General features: G+C 41.6%; 1 protein-coding gene across 2 annotated transcripts in view; it reads right to left on the bottom strand.

Annotated features, from left to right (window-relative positions):
* Positions 1–974: 974 nt before the first annotated feature.
* The window catches only part of nectin3a (nectin cell adhesion molecule 3a), a 35,219-nt gene continuing 25,424 nt past the window's right edge, over positions 975–10,769 (bottom strand). For both annotated transcript variants that reach the window (XM_085371230.1, XM_085371231.1), the window contains exons 3-6: positions 9,865–10,164; positions 7,796–7,913; positions 6,376–6,527; positions 975–4,076 (exon numbers count right to left, since the gene is read on the bottom strand). In XM_085371230.1, coding sequence (XP_085227356.1) covers positions 3,421–4,076; positions 6,376–6,527; positions 7,796–7,913; positions 9,865–10,164 — 1,226 coding nt within the window. In that variant the 3' untranslated portion in view covers positions 975–3,420. The remainder of the gene's footprint in view (positions 4,077–6,375; positions 6,528–7,795; positions 7,914–9,864; positions 10,165–10,769) is intronic.

The raw sequence follows: 10,769 nt of genomic DNA, 5'->3' as shown, positions 1-10,769 counted from the left end.
AGGCTATTGTACTAGTTTTGTGTCTTACTGACAGGCTTTAATTTGATAAGGGAAACCTCTATGCAAGATAATTAAAGTAAAAGAATTTAAAATCCTTTGCAAAAACAGAATCCCAGGACACAACTGAGTGCAATAATGGTGGTTTTTATTGCAAACAAAGGAACATAATACAATCTATCAAACTTCCATCTCCGATTCATGTGAGACATCAATCATTCAAATGACAATGTACAAAATAATTGGTCACAAACTCTCAAGAACAAATACAAAATGCAGTGAAAACAGGATCGCCGCCTATGTTATCATGAGACAAGCTCCTCAATGCTCGAAAGATAAACTAATACTCAGAAAATTACAGACCTCATACAAAAAATAAGATTCTTCAATAATAATAATAATAATGATAAAAAAAGCCAGCATATTTACAGGACAATAATATTTTCTATGAATCTGGCTTGACTAAATTCCCAGTGAAACTTTGCTTATTGCAATTCTCTCAGTAACCAACTTGTTACATGTGTCCTTCTTTTAAAACGTATAAGGCATGACAATCAACCTTTTGTCAACTCTAATGCTTTGATAACAGCAAATCTTAAATATGGAGATGAAATACATATTAAAGAACCAGTCGGTCCTCCTCTTTAATGATATTAATAGTTTTAAGTTCCTAAGCTTGTGCATTGCTCAGCCCATTTAAGGCACCAACTATTCAGTAGGGGAATCCAGAACAAACTGTACACCAACATTTAAACCGAACCGAGAGAACAGCTAATCCTAAACGAAACCTAATCCCAATATGTACACGTATAGAAACATTTGTGATGAGAAATAAAAAGCAAATAGTTTCATTTACATGCAAACAACTACAAAAACAAACAAAAAAAACATTCATCACTCCAGCTCATTTTTGTCTTTCTGAGATGTAGCTGAGACTGAATAAGAAACTGAAGCAGACAGCTATGAATCATCGGCCATAGAAAAAAAAAAAAGAAACAAAACGCACATGCAGACATGGACGTGCTATATATCAGAGAGCCCGGGCACTTCTGTCGCCGAGTGTGATGACGGGGGGAAAAAAATAAAAGTTAATTAAAAAGCCTGAAGTCTGAGGCAAGGACTGCTCCTTGAATGTGGGCTGCAGTGGCAGATGTGTGGCGGGCGGGTGTGTGTGTTTTGGCGATGAGAGTGAGAGCGAGCTGAAGAGATTAAAGTAGTTTATTCTCAGCTTCTAAACCTTCAACCAAAGCTCTGGCATGAGAAATCAAGGGCGGAGAAATATTTTTGGTTTTTTTAAGTGCGTCCAAAATCTATTAAACCTCATAATAATAAATACACCTGACCTCCTGTCCTGATCTGACTTTAATACATATTCATAGACTTTTCTCTAGCTGTAACACACAAGCTGACTAAAGTGGTGCGTTTCCAAAAGGGTACGTTTTCCCATTCATGCGAGACTTAGCATAGGTCACTTTGATTCATGTATCATTCCTGAGGAAACAAATGGCTGAGGTCAAATCAAGCAGGAACAGATGAGATCACTGATGATGTCGACTTTTTAGCTTTAACTTAATATTCCTGGGGTTTGTTCCAAGTTTTTTGTTGTTTGTAGGAAAAAAGAAGAAAATATATATATTTCCCTTGGGGAGCCATTGCAGAGACAGCTTTAACCTACATGGTTCTGATTTTTTCATTCATGGATTAAGTTTCCCGTTTCCATGATTGCTGCGTATCCTCGGAGGAGCCAAACCCCAGCATTAGGGCCTGTACAGTAGTGACGTCAACTGCTCGCGACGTTTCCAAGCTACTCAAACAATCACACTTTAAACAAACACATCCAATCTGAAACTGAAGGATCAGTTTATTAGTACTCCTTCTCCATTTGTTGCTTATTTACAATAATGAATCACGACACTAGAGTGTCGAGCGGGAGCAGTGAAACTGTTGGTGGTTTATGGAGCCGCGTAATGTTAGATGATGACAGCCGTTACAGTCACATCTGGTATTTATAACACATTACTTTGAAGTGAAGTTTAAAAAAAAAAACCCTATTGGTGTTGGTCTTACCGACAGAAATCCGAGGATAGTGAGGAGGGAAAATGGAAAAGACAGCATCACAGCCTGTTATCATGGCTAAGTGGGGAAGGCCAAGGCCCGGGTGGCTTCTTTTGATGTTTGCTCACAACTGTAATAACAGAGTTGTGCTTTTCACTGCATGAATGTGACTGAATTAACACATTTCTCCACTGAGTAAAATGAGTAAGTTAATATCAAAGCAAATGTTTTAATTCTACTTAGGGTCTGCGCTTTTTCTGGATTAGCCATTCGAAGTAGCTACATTCACTGATTATAGTTTTTAATTAGTCTGCTATTACTGTGCTGCTAACCTAAAGTGTCAAACATTTTCTGCTGTCTCACATTTAAAGAAATCGTCTTCCAAAAAACCATGGCAGATAGCAATGACTGATTTTTTTTTTTCATTCGCAGTTTTATCAGATCAGGTGTTGAGTTGAGCGGTTTACTAGCCCCTTTTGCTTTGTACATAGCTGCTGTGACATCAAATCCATGGGTGTTTTCAAATCAACCAGGCCTGGCATTTTACAAACAACAACTATATAACAAAATAAAATAATTGGAGCTGAAAGTAAAACTATATCCACAAAGTGTGACTGCGCTCAGGTTTTCCATAGTATAACAAAGTTCCAGGAGATGCTGTGAAATGACAAAAGCCACAGAAGAGCTGTGCACGGGGGCAGCGTCTATGTAAAGTCAGCTTTCTTTCCTTTGGTACAATGCCTGTGTAATTCTCCCTTTTAAACACGACTTTCCCTTTCACTTACAAACATACTTTGGAAAACAAAAAACCCAAAACAAAACCATGCAATATAATTTGCTAGAAATACTGATCGCGGTCATGATAAACAGCTCGCCTGTACGAAAAGGCTGTAAGCAATCATGAGATCATTTTTTTTAATGCCACAGAATTTAATGGGAGCAGAGCTCAGTCAGTCAGGGCAATAAATACTTCACTGACAAGGCTTTGAACACCTGACATGTGACCTGCGACAAAGATAGGTAGCAAACACGAGAACGAAAAACCTCATTCACATCAGATGAAACGTCACTGTACGCTGAAGCCTCTTAAACCTACACAGATAATATCACCGAGGCGCTCCAGCATATTTGCAGCTCCTTGAAATGCCACAAAAGTGAAACGCAATCCATGTCCATGTCCTTAAGGTTTAAGTGGTTAAAATCAAGGCAGAGCAGTATTGTTCAAAGAGCTCATTGTGAGACTGAGCTGAGAAATGTTCTTTTATCCTTTAACTGAAATGACACAGCTTTTAATGATATTTAAATCTGTCATTTGTCAAATTATTCTCAGTCAGCTGTCCATTTCTCCCCCTCCATTTGCTTGTTTCTTCAAACATACCACTCCCTGCGTGAAATCACAGATCCGTCCATGTGGGACACGTAGTCGCTGTCTGTACCATTGTCATAGCAGTCCTCCGGGAGATAGGGGGAGCCGTTGTTGACTATGGGGCTGTGCACAGGAGGCCCGCAGGGGTGCATGTTTTGGCTGTTGTAGTGATCTGGGTAGTAGTTTCCCTCCTTGAAACCCCTGTTGGCATCTCCCCTGTCGACCCAGTCGTCCCTGTCTTTGCGCTCAGGTGTGTAGTCGGGGTAAATGATATCCCCACCCAATTTGGGTTTCAGATCCTGGCTACCTTTGCTCGTTTTGTCCCCGTAGACCTCTTGCAGCTCGTGCGGCTGCAGCACGTCCAGCTGAGATTCCTTCTGCATGTCGGAGGGTCCCAAATACTGTTTGGTGTAGTAGTCCCCTCTGAAGGTTCGACGTTGGTGCATATAGCAAGCCCCGCCAAGGATCAGCAAGAGGATCAGGAAGAGAACTCCTCCCACTGCCCCACCAACTATAGTACCCAGGCTGCTGTCGTGTAAGGACGCCAAGGTGGGGGAGGTGAACGGGGCACTCCGCCGGTCCACAGCAGTGCCGGTTCCAGGGGTGTCGTGGAGGACAGAGGCAGTGGTGCTGGCGGCTGCGGTGGTGGGGGGAGGATCTGCAGAGCAAATGTGATGAAATGATTTAAACCAGAGAGGAAAGACAGCAGATGGAGAGACAAATCATAAAACTGAAAGGAAGAAAGACTACACTTTATGTTCTGTAACAAAGCAAGTGCGAATGGTTTTTAGATCAATTTATACCAACACTGCACAGACACATGCCTCTCTTGAGAGAGAGAGAGAGAGAGAGAGAGAGCCTGCTGAAAGCTGTGCTGTAGAGCAAAACGGGGGGAAATAAGCAGGGCAGAAAGAGGTTAAGTGTTAAATGTCAATGTGTGCGTGAACATGACAGTGAGACGGAGAGGGATCGGAGCACGTGCACTCCTACGCATCAGAGAAAGTGTGATTAGCTCTCCCCTCTTTTTTCCCCTCTAAACTCTGCTGTGGGGAAGTCATGTGAGAAGCTGAAACACTGATCGATGTGCGGTTCCTGCATCTGATTTGCTCTCTGCTACAGCTGCAGAGGAAAGGGCTGCCTGGAGCTCAAGGTCAGGATAAGTGCTTCCATGATGACCTCCAGCTTCTGAAACGAAGAGCAGTCTGACACTCCTTGTCGATCAGTGCGCAGGCAGATCAAAGGCCCGACTACAAAGCAATATGACTCGCACTAATAAAAGGTCTGCATCACCAGGAGGTTCTTAAGTACTAGTTATCAAAATCTGAATCCCCATAGAGCTATAATGATTTCCATGATTTGGTAACTGAGTAAGAATCTAATTACCTACAATTACACACAGTGTGTGAGCCTGAAGGATCAGGAGTAAAGCAAAAGCAGGAGAGAGGAAAAGGAAGACAGATCAAGGTTGGAGAACCGATATACTGGCAATCACTTCCTTCATCAGTCACCATCAATCCCACCCTGCAGCGGCACATTTTAACCCCACGCAGATTACAAGCGTCTGCAACTATGTAGCTGATCATTTGAGAGACGAGCGGCCAAAAACCACAAGGCTGCGTACGCAACTGGGAATGTGAAACAGCTACACCAAACAGCTCCGGGGAGGGTGAGGGTGTGGGGAGGAAATATCACTGAGCTCAACCCAACTATCTCTACAGGACAGAGAGGCAAGGGGCCGCATGTCCAAGTTGTAATATCTGACAAGAGAAGCAAGATAATTGCTCAGCGCAAGTCCATCTCGGACAGGATGTCAGCTGTGCTTTTGTTTGGAGCGGGACTCCAAACCAGGACTGTACGCAGATGGAGCTTGACAGACTTTTTTGGGACATCTCCAGCTCACTCCTTTCGACAATGGGAAACCAAAAAGACTGCGTGTGTTAGAGGAATACGTGGCCAAAAGCAGCAGTAGCTTTGTTTGGAATAGGATTAAAAGAAGGAGAGGAGAAATGAAAATAAAATGATGTAGAGTTCTCAGGATCCGCACCCTGATGGCAGACGGGGGCAGTTCAGTGAGCTGCATGTTTTATGACAAGAATTGTATCAATGGATCTACAACATTCAACAAATCCAACTGCAGGGAAACCCCAGTATACAATTAAGAGGTTTTCTCTACTTGATAGTCTCATTTCTGAAGTGCTCAATTAAACTAATTCGATCATAATTTGTGCAACTGCAGCTGTAAAAAAAACAACAACTCCTCAATAACATATTTCATGGTGTACAAAAACAAACTTGTGTGTACTGCAAATCTGCAAGCACAATTCACTAGGTCCTGCTGTGAAACTTGCCCTCAAACAAAACACAGAGAAAGGCTACATGAGTGCGTACTCTGCTGAGCAAGCAGGGGTAAACACCCGCTTCCTTATCTGAAACATCTAATGTTGCCAAAGCCACAACACTGGAAACGTTTGGTACTGATACTCTATCTGCACCCCGTGCTCCTCTGTTGCCAGGAATGTGTGGAAGCGGATCAGGGCAGGGGCATTTATACATATATAAAGACCTAGCTCTGCTAAAAGTGTTGATATGGGCCCTGATTTAAAAAAAGAATTTAATCCTACATGAGAAAAGCATGAAAAATGCAAAAAGGCAGTTATTCATTTTAGTTTCAGAGTGAGTAAGCTCTCAAGATTTCCTGAGATGACATCAGGATTTTCACTCTAATCTGATTGCAGGGGCTAAGCTGACCCCTCTTGGTTTTAATACAATGGCTGTTTTGATTTATTTTTAGGGACCTTCCTGGCAACTAATTTACTAGTTGTCTAAATTAGTCAAACAACTTTTCTTGTGAAAACCCTGGAGATGGTTAAACAACAAAACCAAAAAAAGAAAAAAAAAACAACAACAACAAGAGAGCTGTTAAATAGCTAGAGAGAGAGAAAAGGGAGAAAAAATACCTTGTACCCAGATGTTCACAACCTGACTGCTGGTACCGATGTCATTCGTCACTTCGCAGTGATAGACTCCAGAATCATTGCGCTCCAATGGCCGAGTGAAAGCAAGGCTATTGTTTGAGATCTCAACACCCTCAGGCATCAAGCCATCCAACCTGTACACAAATTAAACATGACAGACAGACATTTCAGCGTGCTGTACAACAGAGAAAAAAGCCTGCAGGACTGGAAAAAAAAACATCACTACTTCATATTTAAGATAAATCATTTTCGATGTACAACTGAAAAAGGCTATTCAAGACTTGCGATGACATCACTGCGCTGTTGGTCCAGTTTTCCTGGTGCAACTATTATAAGATCACATGATAATCTGAGCTGCCTGCTCTGCCATCAGTTGAGAGGAAAAAGCTTTCTGCATGAACACAAGGTCTGGCCCAAAAGAGGTTGGCTGTCTAGACTTTACTGAGGCTGTCAGCCCAAATGAGAGCATAGTCCTTGTTTTCAAAGCAAGATGATGACAAAGAGCTGCCAATAGGCCAGCGCTGCTCTGATGCATGAACTGTTTGGAATCTTTTTATTTATAGCAGGGAGTCTTCCCGATGGGCGCAGCAGTGCATTCGACAGCTCCAGTGTCCAGGCCCGAAAGTTATGCTGGAGGTAATTTATAGACTGAGGCTTCTTCACTTCATTGCTTCACTGAGGTTTGTTTAAACCCATCTTAGATATATGCAAATGAACCAAACAACAGCTGATCAGTCCCGTCGTAATTGCTAATGAAGGGTCCCTTGAGCCCGGTATTGGACGAGCTACTGATCAACTAAGCTAACACACAAGTTTCAGGGTACTTCCGTGTGAGTGAGATTTTACTTGATGACCCATAGAGAGTATTTACCCCTGGCTTCTATTATTTACATTCTTCAGTAGTGCAGATCATGAATATAAACTCCCGACTGCTTTAAGACAACAAAAGATTTTTCTCGGGTTTATGAGTTGACAAGTGCGTCGCTTTTACAGCACTCAAACTCTACTCAGCGCTGCAAAGGTTACAACAGCTGAGTCTAAGCAGTACCTGGCCTTGAATTCCTTAAGTCCAAATTTAGATCTATAGCTGGTGGTGCTGTGCAAACAAGATAACTCAGATGAAATGATTAATGCATTCTGTTTTGCAATAATGCTCTTGGATTGCCTTCAGCACTTTCCTTTCCAAATTAATCCCCTGCCTGGGTACTGCAGATTTAGTTTATTCCACATTTAGTCAGTTTATCCATTTGAATTACAACTGAAAGAACTTGTAAGCTTTTCACAGTTTGCAAGTAACTGTGTTAATTATTGAGCTATTTGACTGACCAGTATAATAATGTGTGTGAGAGATATAATGCATTTTTTGTATTTCACATATCAGAGACTGTTGAGGCATACTGACCTGGTCCATGTGAACTGACGCGCAGCTGGGTTGGCCTTGGCTTCACAGTTTAATTTCACATTTGCTTGGCCAGCGTACCAATTTTTGCTAATTCCCATGATGGATACCGCTGGTGCAACTGTAAAACAAAATACAATAAAAAATCTTTAAAAATCACAATTTTACTGTACTTTTTTAACCTCCTCCTGCAGTCGGGTTGGTCACACTGACCATCATTTATTCTCTTTTTTTCTTTTTCAAGTTAAAAGACTTGGACTTCACAATCAGTCATTGTGATCCCTGCAGCTTGATGACAAATGAGCTTTTCCGGAGGAAACAAAGCACGTATTATAAAGCACAGCAGCACATGACGACAAAGAAAAGGCTTTGCAGGACTGTAACAGGGCACAGGATCTGTTGGTGAAAGCGAGCCAAGCGAACAAACAAATGATCCTGGGTTGGTGGAAAGTTCGAAAATGACAGACTCAGACAGCAGATGAACTGCAGCTAATAATACACTCTACTGCGTCGCCACGACAAAGGGGAAAAAAAAAAAAATCAAGGAAGACGGGAGGATGCCTAAATGAAGCCCAGCACATGCCACTGTAATAAAACATGGCAAACACTGTCTTAGATATCCAATTTTTCATTTTGATTTCTCTGGAGGATAAATGAGGAACTCATTATTTCGCACAAGAAGATGTCTTGGCCCACAATGTCCGCTGACCCTTTTCACACGGTTCAACGTTGAAATTGTGCTTCTTTTGCACTTAGAATCCCTTGCCTCTGCACTTGGTGTGATTTATTGAGCTGGGAAGCTCCTTTCTTCCCATATTAACCTTGATTTTTCTGCGTCTCCATCCGCTGCCCCCAGCAGCCCGAGTCTGCTACTTGAATTCCTGCTGAGGTCTGATCAATATTTCATAAAACACCTTCATTAGCCTGCACTCACACAGTCCAAACACAGAGTAACGTTACTGCTCGCCAAGGAAGTATGCATCAATGATTAGAACATTAAGACGACTCCTAAATTGCTCTTTTATAGGCGAGGAAGAAACATTTACTGAGCATGCTCATTGCAAATCAAGGCAGCAGCACGGGTTAATATTGATAAAATACACTGGTTGTTTTAGGGCTAAAAATATAGTGTTATAATAATGATGATTATTTTGTTCTATATTGTAAAAGCATTTCAGTGCAGTGGCTGCAGGATTATATTTGACACTTTTACCTCTACATACATTTTCAGCTGTGTTTGAGACTTTTGTTTTGTTTTAAAGACAGCTGATTTTTTAAAGTGATGATTAATAATTTTATTTATCTGTATTAGCAGCCTCAGTGTTGACATTAAAAACAAGGATGCAAAGATTTGATATGTGCATGCCAGATCAAAGTGGTAGATGTATCTCAGTATCAGCAACTAGTGTGAGAGATAACATAGCACGAAGGAAGCTATCAGCACTTTGGAGGGATTTCACACAGCTATACCAGCAGCTTTTCTTTATGTGTTGGGAGAATTTTTTTTTACTTAACTGAAATCTATGGTCATGTGAGTTGACACAACAGTGTTTTAGCGCCTCTTCCTCTTCCTTTAAACGTATTATGTTGAGTGATAGAGAAATTACACAAGGAGGACATTGGCTGAGTGTAATGCTTGTTCAGTAGATTTTATCGCTTTTATGGTAACATAATGTGTTGTACACAACTTTACTAATATTATTTCACTTCAGCTGACTCTTGGAAGCTCATGACATGTGTATGGTTTTGTGGCTGTAAATGACAGCAGCCTAAACATTCTCTCAGAGCTAAGACAAGACTATGATAATGTGCTTTAAATTTACCTTGAGCCTGTTTTTATCTGTTATTTTACTAATTAATACAGAATCAGTACATTTTATTAACTGCTACATTTTATTTAAACAAAGTTAGAAAACCAATGTTAATTTAAGCCTGCAAGGATGATTCCTTGGCTCTTCCTCAGCAGGAATACAGCCAATTAATTCAACACTGGTATTACAGCCACACTGTGTATCTGCAGTTAGCCAAAACTAAGGTATCTATATTGGAAGGTCTTATGTTTCATTACTTACACTGGACATTTAGCATGTAGGGTATACGAAACTCTGTCTGCAGGGCTGGGTGTCTCACCACACAGGTGAGTGTCTTCCCCTGGGCGGAGCTCCGTGGCTGCCACATGTAGCGCACATGTACGGTGGTGATGCCGTTTGCCTCATTCTGACTCTGCTTCTCAGATCGCCCGTACAGCTCCGTCTCCCAGAAAACCTCGGCTTCAGGAAGACCACGCTCTGCAATGCAGGTGGCCACCAGTGACTCATTGCCACCGTCCAGCAGAGCTGTGGGGCCTGCGGACACGTACACTTTTGGCTCCACTGTGTAAAGGGAGAGTGAAGAGAAGGAGGAGGGGGAAGAAATGACAGAACGGGGGAAAGATTACAAAATGAATATCGATCCCGTTGTGAACGAATATGAATAAATAATGCCCGGAGGCTTCAGTGTACTTAACTGCCAAAAGAGCACAGATTGACTTCTTCCATTTCACCTATATGCTTTAAAAATTAATGAACCACGCCATTCAATTATATGTACACATTTCTGTGGAGACTTCTTTATTGCTGTGTGTCAAAAATAAAGTATGTCTGAGTGAAGGTAATACAAAGCAGTAACCTCCATTAGTCCTGTTCTGTGAAAAGTGCATCAATACCTGAAGCAGGCATGGGACTTTGAAGAAAAACACTGTGCAGCCAACACTGTGCTGTGTTTATATTTGACTTTGTTGTACTGGAAGACGAGGAGCTGAGTTACCGTACTCTTCTCAGCACTTTAGAGGTGAAGTAATGATACACCAGCTTCCTGAGAACGACTCAATGTTTAAACGCAACAAGGATTTTCTCAACAGAGAAACAAAACAGATCCATGTGAAGGGGACATGACTAGAATTCAACTCTCTACCTGTTGTGTAAAGCAGTAAAAACTG

Source organism: Diplotaxodon limnothrissa, linkage group LG14, assembly GCF_057381915.1.
Source record: "Diplotaxodon limnothrissa isolate DT_005_m linkage group LG14, D_limnothrissa_male_GT1.1, whole genome shotgun sequence".
NCBI classification, from domain to species: domain Eukaryota; kingdom Metazoa; phylum Chordata; class Actinopteri; order Cichliformes; family Cichlidae; genus Diplotaxodon; species Diplotaxodon limnothrissa.
This window is presented reverse-complemented; position numbering and strand designations above follow the sequence as displayed.